This window comes from Chionomys nivalis, chromosome 7, assembly GCF_950005125.1.
Source record: "Chionomys nivalis chromosome 7, mChiNiv1.1, whole genome shotgun sequence".
In the NCBI taxonomy this organism is placed as follows: domain Eukaryota; kingdom Metazoa; phylum Chordata; class Mammalia; order Rodentia; family Cricetidae; genus Chionomys; species Chionomys nivalis.
This window is the reverse complement of record NC_080092.1, coordinates 39,865,967-39,883,020: the sequence shown is the minus strand read 5'-3', so window position 1 is coordinate 39,883,020 and position 17,054 is coordinate 39,865,967. Positions and strand designations below refer to the sequence as shown.

Here is a 17,054-nt window from a genome sequence, read left to right as displayed (position 1 = left end):
CAGGCTCTCCATAGCAGGCAGGGCATACCTTTGATCTCCCCTCGGCTAGCAGGTGTGTGTCTTGGCTCCTGTGGACGAGTGGGACGTGAGGCCAATTTCTCTCTCGGTACTTCAGGCTTCATGTCTATTTGCAACGGAACCCACTTGTGTTTGTTCCCTGAGGGACAGCATGGGCATGTGAGAGAGGCATGGCAGGCCCCTCCTACATGGCTTTTTTTTTTTTCCTTCCCCCAAAGTTTTGGCCCCAAACATTCCATCTGGTATCCATAGGCACATTCTTTCCAAACAGTGTGCCTCTTTTTAATCTCTAAAATAAGGAGGCCGGTGGTCTCAGTGTTAAGAACCACTTTCTGGAGCCAGACACCTGCCTGCACATAATAAGGACTAACTTTCCAGGCTCCCTTTACACATGTGTCATGTCACTGCCTGTGAGAACTGTGAAGGACCAGTTTAGGTGGAATGGGCAGGAGTCAAGGAGACACCTTTGATGGAGAGAGGTTGCTGTACTGAAGTGAGAATGAGAACGAGTCAGGGTTGGCCTGTGGGTCTGAGAAAAAGCAGTCAAGCCTGTATCATTTCAGTGAGCTTGAGAAACTCTTAGAGCAATGTAAAAGTCCATTCAAGAGTAGATGTACCGAGACTTGAAATACAGCTGTTCCAAGCAGGAGCTCACCTTTCTTCTTCTGCCCGCCTCGCTGGCAGTCGTCATCTCCATTCTTTTCCTCCCCCGACTCGTCTGACTTTGTTCTCGGACTCTCCTTACTATCACCTCCATCTCCTTTCTCCTGCTCCTTCATGTCTTTCTTGGGCGGCAGCTTACGGGCAGGCTGAGGCTTGTGGGACTGTGGCTGCAGCAGGCAAGGCAGAGTGAATACTAGAGCCTCCTGGCTGAAGAAGGGCGCCTCATCACTGGGAAGGTGTTACAGTAGGCTACACTGTATACATTCCAAGGCCTAGTTTTCATGACAAGACATGGCCACATGTGCCATGAAGTAGGAGGAACAATTCATTTTAGCCTTCCTAAATCTGTGGGGTGGAAGAGATGCTGACCCTAGCTTGTCTGTACCACCTTACAGTAAGGATATGACCCATTGAGGTGGTCACTAGCTCAGAACAAAAGTACTGAGAGGAACAGAACTGACCAAGAGTCTCTGCAGCTAGGGTCTAGGGAAGCTAAATACACCTTCCCAATCTGGAGCCCATGCTTGATCTGATCCCCTCATCACTCAGAAAATCCTGGCACTGTAATGAAAAATTATGGACTTTAGAAAACTACAACAGCTGTTTCCTAACTTACTGAACCATCAAGAGCTACTAACTTCTGGGGATCAGATCACTGGAAGGCAAAGAGGAAATGAACAGTGCCTGGCAGATCCTGAAACTAGGTAAAGGATCACATGATGAATTACCATTCCTAATTATTTGATTGCTGCCCACTTTTTAAAAATATTCGTTTTTATGTGCATTAGTGTTTTGCCTGTGTAAGGGTGTCCAGTCCCCTGGAACTGTAGTTATAGACAGCTGTGAGGTGTCATGTGGGTGTGCTGTGAATTGAACCTGGGTCCTCTAGGAGAATGGTCAATGTCCCTAACCGCTGAGCCATTTCTCCTGCTGCCCACCTTATATATAGCCAGTCTCCGTTTGTTTGTTCAGATCGGATTGGAAGGAGGGTGTGTGCGTGGGTCCTAGGTTAATCCAGACTGGCCTTAACCTCTTAGCCCGACAGTCCTCCTTCTTTTGAGTAGCTAGGACTACAGAGGTACACTATAATGTCCTGCCAACTACTCTTCAAAACTCAAGACAGACAAGACTTATGGCTCTTGGACAAAAGCCAACTGAGTTTATAAAGACAGCATCTGAACCTGTCTGTCAGACTCTCCCCACACTCACCTGCACACTCTTGTGGGCTATCTCTCCAGGTGTAGGCCAGTTGATTGCATCTCCAAAGTCACCAACCTGCAAGGCATAGTCTATGAAGACCCCAGAGTTACTCCGCCTTGGTCATTTCGCCCCGCACCCAAGCTCTAGTTTCTCTAAGAGATTTGGACCACTTCACCTTGCACACTCAAGACACCAACAAGCACAGGTACCCAGAAAGATGGGCCAGAAGTGCTTACAAGAACAAGAAGAGGCCGGGCGGATCTCTGTGAGTTCGAGGCCAGCCTGGTCTACAAGAGCTAGTTCTGGGACAGGCTCCAAAGCTACAGAGAAACCCTGTCTCAAAAAAAAAAAAAACAAAAAAAAACCCACCAAGAACAAGAGGAATCACCCACAAGTATCACTCACCCTGCTCCTTACCTTGCTGCCCTTGCGCTGTTTAGGAGCAGCTGCCCTCACTACCTTGGCTGGAGCAGAAGGTTCTGTTGGAACAAGGAAAGCAAACAGCTGTTTAGAGCCTGTGTCACCACCATGCCCATCTGATCATGTACCTGCAGGTTCCCAGAGGAGCCACTGAAGACAGGGCAAGAACGTGTGCTGAAAGCTCTGCTGCCCCTGGGCATCCTACCCTGAGGTGGGAAAGCCCTTAGAGTCCAAGTCTGTATTTCTTATGAGATGCCAACTGTGGCTTGAGGCCATTCTAACTCAGGCCTCCAAAACTATTGCAAAATCTATAAGGAAAAGAAATCAAATGAACAGAGAAAAGGAAGCTGAAGACATATAAGTAAATAAATCCAGGGCCATACCAAGGCCTACTTTGTCCTCGCTGACCTATAGTTGAGACAAGAACCAGCTTCTCTGTCCCTAAAGAAAACATATACTCCACTTTGACTTTACAGTTACGTCTATTTGGACAGCATCTCACAGTATAGCTCTTACTGCTTTGGAACTTGCCATGCAGACCAGGCTGTTGAACTCAGAGACTCCCCCTGCCTCTGCCTCCCAAGCACACCATCAGGCCTAGCCAGTTCCATCTTTTAAATTTAATCCAAGCAATACAAGTGAGACAAAAAGGCTATGCACAATTTTAGCTCTTATAGTACTGAAATCACCAAATGAAGTCTGTCTACTTCACAACAGTCATTAAAATATAATGGTCTCCAATTATGTGAAGATGAAAACAATGAAAGAAGGCAGTCACAAAATAATGTTTTCTATACAAGAGGTAAGAATGTGTACATTCATACATCCACAGGGCAAACTCTGGAAGGATGTGTGTTAGAAAATGAAGAGTATATCTACAAAGACAAAGATGGCTTTTAAAGAACACAATGTGCAATGTCTTTTCTAAAGAAGTGGCTCTGGTTAGTTTGCTCCCATACACACACACACACACACACACACACACACACACACACACACACACACACACACCACTTTCCCAACACAGTTCTTAAAGCCAACGGTGCCTGTCTCTCCTTCTTCTAGAGATCCACGGGATTCTGTTCACCCACTTACCTCCTCTGCCATGCCAGGAACTGTGCCAGCCTCCAAGCACAGAAATCAGACCATGTCCTTTAATGAGCAGAAAGTGTCCTTGCCCAATTCCTAACTGTGAGGCCAATGAATTCCTGGCTTCTGGCCCATTACTGGAGCCACTACCCCTAATGGTAGGTAGATACTTGCCTTCTGATAGCTGGGGTTGTAGAACCCAGCCCACAGTACCCTTACTCTCCAGCACTGAGAAGCAGAATACTAGAAAATCTCCACTGTAAGAAAACCACTGTCCCGTGACCCACAGGTTGACCCAGATTAGCTACCCATCATCTTCACCTGTGTCGCGTGTGGTGACATATGACTTTAATGTCAGCACTTCAGAGACAGATACAGGAGGATTTCTCAGAATTTAAGGCCAGTCTAGTCTAGATAGCAAGTTCTAGAATAGCCAAAGATACACAAAGTGACTCTGTTACAAAAAGAATAAAAAAGATCTTCACCTGCTTCAGTCCAAGGCCAGGCTAGTGCCCACCCTGAGCCACAGCTGGGATAACAGCTATTGGGCATGGCTAGTGACAAAGTTTACCTAACAGGAAGTATATGAGGACTAGGAGTAAGGTATACTGAAGATGTATTTGAAAAGGGGCAAAAGTTTTCAAGACATTTTTAAAGTTTTTTTGGTCTGGGTGAATGTACCTCCCCAGAAGATGAAAACTTAACTCCAAGCTGTTTTCTGATTTCCACAAGCACGCTGTGGAGCTCCTGCAAATGTTTGTTTGTTTAAAGGAAGGGTCTTGCTATGCAGCCCAAAGCAGTCTCCACCAATCCCCCTGCCCCAGACTGCCAAGTGGTGAAATTCCAGGTGTATGCCCCACTGCCTAATTAAAAAAAAAAAGCCTCTCAAATCTGAGCAGTACTGCTAGGATCACCCTGAGATCTCAGCAGAACCAGATCACAGACTGCAAGCTCTGTCTCCAGTACAGAGAAAATGCCTGAAGAACTCTGCTCATTGCTGTCTGGGCATCCACCTGAGGGATGAGGAAGAGGAAAAGTGATCTTACACTTTCCCGGGTCACACAGTCTTAAATCAGTCTTATGTGAAGTCTGTTAGAAAGTTCAGTCCCCAGAAGGCTCACCAAAAGGATCTATGGTGTCCTATTTTTCCCTTGCTCCTAACTAGAGCCTGAGACTGACTCCAACAAGTCTCAGAGTTGGGGAGGAGAAACTGCATGAGACCCTGGAAAATCCAGCAATGTTCTCATGAGCTGCCACCAGTGCTCTTTGAGAAATGGAAAGAGAACTAGGCAATATTACATTGTATTTGACCTCAATCATACATTCATCATCCTGTGCCCCCCTCCTAGCCACCCAGTGTAGAAGTACACAAGCATGCACGTATGCATGTACATGTGTACAGGGGTTAAGTAGCAAAGACAGACAAAATACTGGTCCAGCAGGACTTGACACCTAAAATCATTTCCAATGAAAAACAACTCTTTTGTGCTGATGCTGATACTGTGTTATCCTGCATCAAGCCAAGTCAGCTCTCCGATCTTTGTCTTCTAAAACCTGCACTTTGCCACCACCAAACCAAGCCAAGCTCAGAACACACCACTGTCACTTATACAAGAAAACAGTTCTATATAAGGCAGATCTAATCCCACTGTTTGTAGATAGGAAATATTTGAAGGAATTTCATAGAACCAGCTAAGGACTAGAAGGCTTTATTCTTTTGCAAGGGCTCCTATCCACCTATGAGGAACCCCATGGGTTCCCAGATATCCACTACCAGTAAAAGTCCCCTTCTTTATGTTATTTACGGCTCTTCCGTATTTTTCCAACTAGATAACATAGTCTGGAGGGGTCAGTGTGAACATGGTAGGCCCAGGCCCTAGCACAGCTTCCTCCTCAATGATTAGAAGCTACAGGGTAGGGGCTGGGGAGATGGCTCAGAGGTTAAGAGCACTGCCTGCTCTTCCAAAGGTCCTGAGTTCAATTCCCAGCAACCACATGGTGGCTCACAACCATCTGTAATGGGGTTTGGTGCCCTCTTCTGGCCTGCAGGCATACCACACAGAATATTGTATACATAACATTTAAAAATAAATTAAAAAAAAAAAAAAAGAAGAAGCTACAGGGTACATGGAAATCACCTTCTGTCTCAGATGACCAGGTCCAGACAAGTACCGAGTCAACTCTAGGGAAGTAGCGGTATGTGTGCGTTGGTTAAACACAAAGCACACAAGGCTGGTCAGTCAGACTGCTCAGTGGGTAAAGGTGCTCACTACCACACCTGACACCTCAGTTTGATCCCCAGGACCCATATTTTTTTTTCCTGGTGGTGGGGGGAAGTGTCTTTTGAGGCAGGGTTTCTCTACAGCCCTGGAACAGGCTGGCCTGTTTGCCTACCTCTGCTAGGATTAAAAGCACCATCCATCACCCAGTGGACCCAAAGGATGAAGGAGAACAGTTTACTGCAACTGACCTGCACACATGTGCTGTGCTCACACAAATAATAAAATAAAGGGCTCAAGAGAGCTCAGTGATTAAGAGCACCAGCTGATCTTCCAGAGGACCTGGGTTCAATTCCCAGTACCCACATGGAGGCTCAAAAAATAAACTGTCTCTTTAACTCCATTCCCAGGAGACTGAATAACCACTTTGGGTCTCCACAGGCAATGAATACACACATACATAATAAAAAAGATTAAAATATTTAACAAATAGTACATAAAAACAACAAACACCCTAAACAATAGCAAGAGAATACCAACATTCCTTTGCAAGCCATAGTGTACTTTTGGAAGGGGGCACCTGGATCATTTCCTAAAGTTATCCACACGGCAAAATCTTTTCACTTAGTTATTTTAAGATGATTGTTTTTGAGTGAAGGGCACAGGAAAAGTCCATTATTTCAGAGGAAGAATAGAAACAAAAGGCTGGGAGGAGGGAAGGTACTTACAGTGCAGGGCTGATCCGGGTTCTATCTGTGAGCCTCCACTTCCCAGTGCATGGCCCTTTACTCAAACAGCAAGGAAAGTCAGATGAAACAGTTCTGCACACAGAGTCTAGACCTCCTCTATGAGAAGTGAAATGGTATTTTTTTTGTCAAAGGACCCACTGGAACATTTAAGTCATCACATACAGAATGCCTAGAACACTCAACAATTTGATCCCCACCCCAAGAAGTATTTATCAATAATAATCCTCACCCTCAGCAATGAAAAAGCCATCTCTCAAAAGGGAGGATCACCATTCCAGGAGCTTTCTAGAATAGTATGCTTCAATTCGCACCCCAGATTATAAATCAGACTCCCAAGCTTGTCCCCTAGGCAAGAGACCTGTGGGGAGCAGGCCCCGATATCCTCACACTACCCCACAGACAAGAGGTAACTTGGCTCCAAGATGTTTCCTCCAGGAAAGGAGAAAATCTCCAGAGTCCTACAGCTGAAATAAGAAAAGATAGGGAAAGTTACTACTGACTACCGAACCCAGCTACTTACCCCACAGCTGGCATAAAGCTCTGCTCTGCTAGAGGAAGAAGGCCTAGGGTTCCCCTTCAGTTAAATTTCCAAAATTCAATTTTTCACTCAGGAAGAGGAAGAAAAGTCCAGGCCTCGGGGAATCCCTCCAGACCAGCAAAATGTCTAAACCCATGAACACCTGTATTTTCTGTATTGTCCAGTTCTAGAAAAACCTAAGGGCTACCAACACTTTGTAACAAAGGCTATCCTCGGGGGCTGGAACACCTGAGTTACACTGAGGACTTGGTTCAACCACATGTAAAGTAACTAACGTTTTATGGTGAAGGTACATAGTGACCCAACCCTGTCTGGCCATGGCATAAAGAATGGGTAGGGGAAGAAATACTGGATTGAAACCATGGGTCAGTAAGGGGGGAGGAATGGGATGGGCTAGTTGGTAAGTCTACAGGGAGGATTAAGTGGCCAGAGTGGAACCAGAATGGGAGGTCAAAGATTTCTTGGTGCTGGTTATTATATCGTACAGACCAGTACCTAACAGGCTGAGTTTAGCCTGACTGTTGGGCTTGGCTGCCTGAGATTCACAAACCAGCCAGCTATCCCACCCTTACCCCCAGCTCTCCTATCAAGCCAAAATCAATGTCATATTGGGAGACCCCCAGAACCCGAGTAAAGCCAGGAGCTCTCGGGACACAGTACACATTTATCTACCCAGTTATCTAGTGGTCTCTCCAGACAACAGGTTTCCTGATGAGTACAAGAACCAGGTTACTCTCGCAGCAGCAAGCACAGAGCCTAGCTCAAGCCCTGACCCTAGCAGACTCTTGTGAAGTTCTGGTCCCAACCTTTGGCCTTTAGTCTGAGCCTTCCTGAGCCTAGCTATTACTGGCTCTCAGAGGCCCTGGGCCCAAGGCCAGGCACTAACTCTATCTGAAGCATGGTTGTTGAGAGCACTGCCAGTCATCCCTGCAACAGCAGCTTCCTCAGCTGCACTAAAAGCTATAGGGCTCTGCAGGCATGAGAAAAGTCAAAAAAGACAAAAACCTCATCCCAAGCAAGGTGTGAGATGCTAATGATTATAGCTACAGTTAAACATGACATAGGCCTCACACTTTTTTTTTAAGTTCCTCTGTGTAACAGCCCTGGCTGTCCTAGAACTTACTATGTAGACCAGGGTAGCCTCAAACTCACAAAGATTTGCCTGCCTCTGCCTCCTGAGTGCTGGAATTAAATGCATGCACCACCACTGCCCAGCTGGGTATAACCTTTAAGATAAAGATAAATTTATTTCTTTTGCTGGTCCCATGAACAAGAAAATCAAGATATATGCGTATATAAGTGTTTGCCAGATGGGCAGTGGTGGTGCATGCCTTTAATCCCAGCACTCGGGAGGCAGAAGGTGGATCTTTGTGAGTTCGAGGTCAGCCTGGTCTACAAGAGCTAGTTCTAGGACAGGTTCCAAAGCTACAGAGAAACCCTGTCTCAAAAAAACAAGTGTTTGCCAAAGTCAGAGTCAGCAAGCCACAAGACCTGGAGTGCGTATTCTGATATTAAAGGGCATGACTTAACCACCAGGAAAAGGTGGGAATGAAGCTATGGGCCAGAGAAGATCAAATGGCACTGGCCTTGAGGGCCAGTGAGTGACCTGATCATCTGCTAGCCTCCCCAAGGTCCTCCACCAAACTCTGCTCCAGGAAGGCTCCTCAGCAAAATCTTGGACCAAAGCACAAGGTTCTGCCTCACCTTTGCCAAGAGCCCTGACTATGGGAGTCAGTAAAGCCACAAGGAGGGAGATGACCCACTTCTGTCTATCCTTCCCAGGTCAGCCTAGGTAGTCAGAGTCAGAACCTAGAGATGGTCAAGTATTTGCCCCGTTCCTACAAATTCCATCAACACCCCAACAGGAAGTTTCTCTGCAGAGTAATAAGAATGTACAGGTAGCCTCCATACCTTGTATGGGCTCTCTGTGGCGTGAACTGTCATTTCTCAGAGGCCTCCCTCTACCCACCCTTCCTACCCAGGCCCCAGGCCTGAAGATAAAACACAGGAGGGGCTGTGGGCCGGAGGGGGAAGACTTCAGAAAATCAGACCACTTGAAACCCTGCAGAAATGAAAGTTGTAGACCAACACCCCCACCTTGTATTATAGTGCATGAGTCTGCGGGTCTAGGGGTGTGGCAGGGCTAGGCAGCAGTTACATGATGTTTGCTAGCCTGGCCAAGCCCAACAGACTAACTTTAGCTTGTGGTAACCCATGCATTCAGTGCTCCCACTCCTGTCCCGACAGGGACTTTGCAGTTCAATAGTGGCTATGGCCACCCCCACAGGTGGTACCAGTTCCTGATAAAGGGCCGAAATCCCAGCGCCCTGATTGGCCTTTTCTGAAGAGATTATTGGGCTCTAGTCAAATCAGCAACTACCACCTTCAGTTGTGTGTTAACTTAAGCAAAGACTCTGTAGGTTTCTTCTAAGGAGATGCCACTGATTCTCTTCCAAAGGATGCCACTTTCTAGTGCTGAGCAGAGGGAAAAGACTTCTTTTCACACACAGTATGTTGAAGCAAAGTGGGTGATTCTTCGGTCACCATAGTAAAGCCTTAAGAATCCCCTCCTCCGCCAGGTGGTGGTGGCGCACGCCTTTAATCCCAGCACTCGGGAGGCAGAGGCAGGCGGATCTCTGGGAGTTCGAGGCCAGCCTGGTTTACAAGAGCTAGTTCCAGGACAGGAACCAAAGCTACAGAGAAACCCTGTCTTGGAAAAAAAAAAAAAAAAAAAAAAAAAAGAATCCCCTCCTCCACCACTACCCAACAGGAAGATGCTATCTAGTAAACAATTCTAGATCAGGTTCTAGCTCAGCCTATGGTGTTGGGGATTCTCTTTTTTTTTTTTTTTCCGAGACAGGGTTTCTCTGTGGCTTTGGAGCCTGTCCTGGAAGTAGCTCTGTAGACCAGGCTGGTCTCGAACTCACAGAGATCCGCCTGCCTCTGCCTCCCGAGTGCTGGGATTAAAGGCGTGCGCCACCATCGCCCGGCTGGTGTTGGGGATTCCAAGGGCCCAATGACCCCTCAAGTGCTGGCATCTGTGAACCTATCTCACTCAGGAGGGATAGACCTTTCTCATCACCAGTTCAACCCGCCCTAAAAATGCCAAACTCTAGTATGTGCACAGCTAACTCATGTCTCACAACCACTCAAGAAAGTAGGTATCATTATGACAAGGACACCAAGGTTCAGAGAAGCTCACTCAACTAGCAGGTAGTCTCTGCCAAGCACATCTTGCCTCATAAGCTAGCCGTGTGTCTTACAGAGAACTGCTGGGAGCTCTACAAGCGCAAGTCCCCAGCATCCAGAACCAGAGTCTTAGTGTTGAAAGCTCACTGTAAATACTGACTAAACCTATGTTTACCTCTCAACTCTCAGGAGTGGCGGTTAAATGCCCCTCTCCATTGAGACCAAGCAGTTGGATTCTCACACCAATCTAGGCACCCAAGGCCAACTGTGGGAAAGTGTGAAAGTACCCCCCAGGCAGTACTATAACCCACCACCAGTCCTGTGGTTGGGGTGCTTCCCTTGCCCTGAACATAGGCTTAATGCTCCAAGAGGGGTTTAACCCCTAAACAAGCAAACAGCAAAATTACACAGGCTGATACTGTTTAGTTAAGTCACTGTTTGAGGAAGGATTTTTGAGACAGGGTTTCAAGTAGCTCAGGCTGGCCTGAACTTTCAATTCTTCTGTCTCCATCTCTCAATTACTAAAATTACTGGTGAGTGCTACCTGTCAAATTTCATTCCTTTCACTATATAGCCCTTGTTGGCATGGAAGTCAGAGCTCCACCTCATGAGTTCTGAGATCAAAGGCAAAGACATGCACCACTACCCTTAGCTTCAAATTTCATTCCTGAAAACATTTCCATTAAGCTACAGTCCCGTGGATTCCCAAGTCACTCCCAAGTCCCATTCTGCTTCAGACCAGAGTGCTCTGCTGCAAACTGGATTCAACTGTCACTGTCCCCAAGATGATGCTACCCTAACACAGATAATTTCTGTCTGGTGATAAGCAACCGCCTACAGTACTACAAACTTTTTTGTTGTTGTTCATCTTTGAAACAGGCTAACTAATAAGTCCAGGTGGGGATGGAGAGATGATTCATCAGTTCAAGGGCACTGACTGCAGCTGGGTGGTGGCGGTGGTGCACACCTTTAATCCCATAACTTGGGAGGCAGAGGCAGGAGGATCTGAGTTGAGGCCAACCTGGTCCACAAAACAAGTTCAAGGACAGCCAGAGCTAAACAGAGAAATAGTGTCTCAAAAAACCAAAAGCAAAATGCACGCAGATGGCATTGACATACATGTGGGCAGAACCCTCATGCATATAAAAAAATAAATAATAAAGGGAAAAGAAAAAAAGCCCAGGCTGCTGTCAAATCTCCCTGCCTTAGCCTCCAAAGACGACAACTGTGTGTCACCTCTACTGCCCTAAATCAAAAATCTCAAACAGCTGGATATTGGGAGAGGCTTCGGTCTATACAAGAAATTATTTTCTACTGTATGGGAGTGGATACACTGATAACAACTAACCTAGCCAGGACTGAAGAGGAAAATATTCATTGTATACTGGGAGCCTGTGGTTTGGAAGCAACCTGGGGGCCACATCAGCAGTGAATTGCTGTTGAAGTGGTCCTGGGACATCAAGTTGCAGCTTCCCAATGTAGAGCTTTCCAAACTTGGTAAAGCCAATACTCTCCCCAGCAAAAAACTGTGTGCACCCATTCCTACTCACAGGGTAGGAAGCAGCTTTCCCCACACAAATGACTGAGTTTCTATTATCCATCTGCTTCCTCACATGCACCAGAATTCTGACCAAAAATGAGGGATTTCCTTTTTCTTTTTAACCTTATTACTGCTGCAAACATCTCCTTTATTTTAATCCTTCCATAAAAAGCTGGCAAAGAATGCCACCAGCAATCACACATGTATAGAAGTTCCAGTTTTGTTTTGTTTCTGAAAGGGTGTTTCAGGACAATTCTGAATTACAATTCAGTTTTAGATAATAAAGAATTAAAAAGTAAGGTCTAAGCTGCTGGTTTCTAAACGCATTTTAACTTAATAGATCAACTATAGCATGTGCTAAATATTCCTTAATTGGCATATTATACATAGACCACAGTAAGTGCCTTTCAACAGTAAAAGGCAGCATCCTTTGACTTAGGGAATTCTAATTAAAATAACACAATTGAGTCAAGAATAGACAGTTGCTTCCTGACCTTTAGCCATTGCCTGTAACTGCAGGGAGTACAAACTTTACCACAGGCGAGTCTTCTCGTTTCTGAGATGGTGACACAATTTCCCCAGTGTTTTAAACATATTCATATGTCCAATTATATAAAATTATAAAACCAGCCGGGCGATGGTGGCGTACGCCTTTAATCCCAGCACTCAGGAGGCAGAGGCAGGTGGATCTCTGTGAGTTCGAGACCAGCCTGGTCTACAGAGCTAGTTCCAGGACAGGCTCCAAAGCCACAGAGAAACCCTGTCTCGAAAAACCAAAAATAAATAAATAAATAATAAAATAAAATTATAAAACCATTCAATAGGGTTGAGGTGACACCCCCATCTTTGTGGAAAGTAGAACTTTAATAATTAAGTCCAATCTTATCTTGAGAAAGGGAGAGCAGTGACGGTGTTTATGCAACTGGAATCGTTACTTTTAAAAAAAGTCTACAAGTCAGTTTTCCTTAATCAAGACTGTCCAACAAAACACTGTTAGCCATTCATGATCTGAATTGTGGGGTATGAATTAAATTATGGTACACATTAAAAGCCATGAGACATTTGTTTTGTAATAAATAAGGCAATGGAATTACTCATCAGTAGCCCTTTTAAGATAAGCTATTAGGTCTGCCCTTTCTCCCTTCTTTGTTTTTTTTGTTTGTTTTGTTTGTTTGTTTGAGACAGGGTTTCTCTGTAGCTTTGTAGCCTGTCCTAGAACTAGCTCTTGTAGACCAGGCTGGCCTCGAACTCGCAGAGATCAGCTTGCCTCTGCCTTTCAAGTGCTGGGATAAAAGGTGTGTGCCATCACCGCCCAGCTCTCCCTTCTTCTTAATTCCAGCGAAGATCATTTTTGTTCCAGGGACGTACTTTTTGGGATTCTCCAAACACTCCATCAGGGTATCCTCTCCCCAGGTGATGCCTTTGTTCTTGTTGGCATCTGTGTATGAGAATCCAGCCGCCTGACCTGTCTTCCTCCCAAAGAGACCGCAAAGATTTGGCCCAGTCTTATGCTTGTCTCCCTTTTCCACAGTGTGCCACTGGGCACACTTTTGAACAAAAATCTTCTTGCCTTTCTCAACATCACCCATTTTTAATTCGCTCCCAGGTGATCAACACCATAAACACTGCGACCCAAGGACGGATGTCCCGCTCTCTAAAGGAGGGATTCTTAAATACCATGACATTTCCTCTTCAACATGGAGCAATGGACTACTAAGATGGGTCCTAAAGACACCTCAATGATGAGCTTGAAGTCATTACAGAACAGGAACAGATCAAACTGGGGGCAGCTCTATGCCAGCAGTCCTGGCTCCTATAAGCTAATCAGGGCTTTGTGCTTGCCCCAATAGGAAAGGAGAGAAGCTTAGGACAACATGACGGGGGGGGGGGTTGTTGGGGGAAAGGACAGACAGATCAACTAACATGTTGATCTATCAACAGTCTCTAGACCCTGTTCAAAGATGCCTTCGAGTTTCTGCATACTACACTTTCTGCAGATGTAGAGGGAGCTCCTGGAGTGGCCAGGTCATCTATAATCCAAGCAGGTAAGCAAAATCACAAGTCAGAGGAGAACTTGAGCTACCACAGCAAGTTTGGGGCTAACTTCAGCTACACAGTAAAACCCTATGTCTCAAAAAGTAAAAAAGTAGAGGGGCTCTGACTTCCACACCAAACCAATCCCACCAACAATGTACCTTACCTAACCAGTCACTGGGTTAAAGGCATGAACTATGGAACCCATCTTTGAACATGCTAACTGCCAACATAACACCCAAGGCCTGGCCAGATGGGTCAAAACTAACCAATAGATCTCATGTACCCCATAACATGATAAGCTTAACTGGGGAACATATCATTAATGACTGAAAGTAGCACACAACATGTCAGGCATGACATTCACTCACAGCATTGTTAATGTGAAATGAGCTCAGGGAAGTACAACAACCCCTTTTCATTTCTTTGGACAATTTCCAAATCTTTCAGGACCCAAAAGGAAAGAAACAGAGAAAGTGTGTCCGGCAGACAGTACACTGAAACTCAAGACATCCAGTTAAATCTGAATTTAGGATGGGCAAACAGTGAAAACCCTCACCTCACAGCTGTGGAAATGCAACCATGGCACTTCTGTGGTCAAAGGGTCAAAGAGGGGTAGAAATAGGTTCTCGTCCCCAAAACCAGGGAGGTCTGCAATGCTGGAATCTTCCCTGCCATAAAGAAAAGGGCCTGGCCTCCAGCCCTGCTAGGGGTTCATACTTGATTAGGGAGGGGTCAGGAAGTTTTAATGATGAAAACAGAGCCAAGGACAAAGAGTTTACCAACCAGTCTGCACTTCAAGCCCTAGGAATAAAGGGTTCACCTATGTATGTGTGGAGGGGGAGTCGAAGCTCTTGTTATCATAAATAAAGGCAATGCCCCATGGCCTACCAAACAGCAATATCTTGAGTTCAAAAGCAAAATCCAAAGCCCCAGAAAATTTTGCTTCCAGAAGCAGAATTGAGGCAGATGGTGCAAGAAGCTAAAAAGCCCACAGATCAAAATGTCAAAAAGGATGTCAGAAAGGGGAAGCAAGGTGAAAAGTCAGGATATGCATTTAGGCCAAGGGGAAAACTAAATGGGTAACAAGTTACCTTTCCTGGCCTTTGATGACCAGAGCTAAGTACTTCCTAACCCACCACCACTCCATCTATCTCACTAGAATAAGCTGCTGCCTTCCCACTAGAACTGAGACATGACTTTCATGACTGGTCTTAATAGTGAACTGGATCATGGATGTGGCTCAGTGACAAATCCCTCACTCAATTCTCCTAAGGTTCTGGGTTCAGTTTCCAGCAAACTGATTTTCAGATCCCAGGCCTGGGATCCTGCCACTGGAAAGCAATAAACAGCCAATCCCCACTCCTAGTACTCAGCATATGAGACTTTATTCTTTAGCCTACTTGTGATTGTCTCATATGCTGGTGCTGTACATGAGATATACAGAATCTCAGGCAGCAAGAGGCTCAGGAAAAGTCTGAGGTCTATGCCTGTTATATTATAGGCAGAAGGGCAACAGTAACCAATCTGAGTGCTTACAATTCCAGTCAGCAATGGATGAACTATGCTCTTCTCTCAATTATGGGTGCATATGATGTGCTGTGGAACCGTGAAGGCCAGACCACAACAAACAGGATCTGGTATAAGATGACAAGGCTGACAATGGGATCAGTACTGTCCCTATCCAGGGACTACTCTGTCCTAAAACAATCTCTAAGCCTGGGCTCTTCCCAAGAGATGAAAGAAAGTCAGGAAGAACAAATGCAAAAACACAATCCAAGTTCTCTGAAGGAGACCTTGATGGTGGACTGATAGCTACTTGGTACTGGTTTGTCCTAGCTCATACCTGTTCCGCTACCAGCAGGACATTGTAGCTGGTAGGCCACTGCCACCTTGAGCAACATCTTGTCTCAGGACAACAGAACTCCAAGGAATGCAAGGCAAGCCACCTCTTGATCCCTGTAGATCCCTCCCAACTTGCAGGCTTGGCTCATGGCAGCAAGCATGATGGTGATAATCAAGAATGGGCTTGAGTCAAGTGTGGAGAAGGCTGCCTTCCCTAGCTGGCAGACTCTCAGTCACCAGCAATCTTGACCCTTTCCACCTGAGGGCTGATCCAAAGTTGCCCCAGAAAGGCCCTTCATCACAGCATCCATGTGGGGGCAGCAGCAGACAGACTGAAGAGTACACAGTGACACACAGTCCATTGTAAATGGACAGGGTAGTAGAACGGAACAGAGCAGAGACAACCTGACTTAGCAATGCAATCCAAAGGCACCCAGGGCACAGAATTCACAGGCTGTCCCTGCAAAACTCCAACAGCAAGAACACTGCTCACTGCACTCATGCTATCCATGCACATGTATCAGTCACTACAAGGGCAAACTAGCTGCCTCCTTCAAAGGGGTAGCTGTCTGGCAGCAGGCAAAAGTATCGTTGGAGGCAGCCCAAAAAACATTTCACTTTGGAATGAGAGGACAAAGCAACAAGGAAACTAGCTTCTGTGTACCTTGACACAAGGATGCCTTTCACATGGAAGCTGGGCGGAAGTGCGCAGGGCTGCCTGTGAAGGAGTCTCTTATAGTCCCTCCCACTCTAGCCCTGTTGGTCAGCATCTACCAATGGTGTCCTGGTAGTTTGGAGACACTTCTGGACAAGACCAAAAGGGGGTCTTTGCCTACCCTCCACTGATTTCTTCTACGGCTACTTCCAAAACCAAATGGCAGGCTATGGGAACTCTGAGAAGGCAGCAGGTATAGGGGGAAGAACACTGGTTCTTGTAGCAAAGGTAAGTGTGCCTATACTGCCAGGGTTCTCTCAGCCAGGGCAGGAACAAGTGCACACGTGAATTCTGAGCATGACTCATGTCCCAAAAGGGACAGGAAGAGAGTGAGGACCACAAGCAGCAGTTGTGTGTGCCTCCCTCTATAGCTGTCTGGCACTAACTGAAAGTTCCTGCCTTCCTTCTCCCAAGCCTGCTAGGAGATAGAGAACTTTCCTCATCCATGCTAAGCAAGCACTCTTACACACTGAGTAACATTCCCAGTCCACTGTATTGTATTTCTAGCAGGCAGTACTGATTTAGAGAAAGATGTAATCCTATTAGTGCTTACTAGTACTCATGGTGGTTGGTGGGACACAATGCCAAGGTTTTTCCTTTTGGACATTTTTGATGATGAATTGTTATTGCCTGAGTAATTTAAACAAATTTTCCACTTCAAAAGGCTAAAAGACCCAGCACATAATAGTTGGTGGCCCAGAGGACTTCATAAACCCTGTGGAGAGCCAGTCCACCCTTCCTACTCTTCAGGACACACCTGAAAAATCCCCAAGGTCATCAGCTCTCTTTCCAACAGATCTGTATGGCCCTAACATAACTAAAAGAACATTTCTTG

At 45.9% G+C, this 17,054-nt stretch overlaps 2 protein-coding genes across 2 annotated transcripts in view; both read right to left on the bottom strand.

Annotated features, from left to right (window-relative positions):
* The window catches only part of Larp1 (La ribonucleoprotein 1, translational regulator), a 49,833-nt gene that overhangs the window by 17,166 nt on the left and 15,613 nt on the right, over positions 1 to 17,054 (bottom strand). Inside the window, exons 2-5 of the mRNA XM_057774117.1 lie at positions 2,299 to 2,360; positions 1,891 to 1,956; positions 674 to 848; positions 29 to 157 (exon numbers count right to left, since the gene is read on the bottom strand). Of these exons, the coding sequence (XP_057630100.1) occupies positions 29 to 157; positions 674 to 848; positions 1,891 to 1,956; positions 2,299 to 2,360 (432 nt within the window). The remainder of the gene's footprint in view (positions 1 to 28; positions 158 to 673; positions 849 to 1,890; positions 1,957 to 2,298; positions 2,361 to 17,054) is intronic.
* On the bottom strand, positions 12,716 to 13,214 carry LOC130877160 (cytochrome c, somatic-like). Its single transcript, XM_057774118.1, has 2 exons — positions 12,935 to 13,214; positions 12,716 to 12,753 (listed from the first exon to the last, which is right to left on the bottom strand). The coding sequence occupies exons 1-2, from the start codon at positions 13,212 to 13,214 to the stop codon at positions 12,716 to 12,718; spliced, it is 318 nt and encodes a 105-aa protein (XP_057630101.1).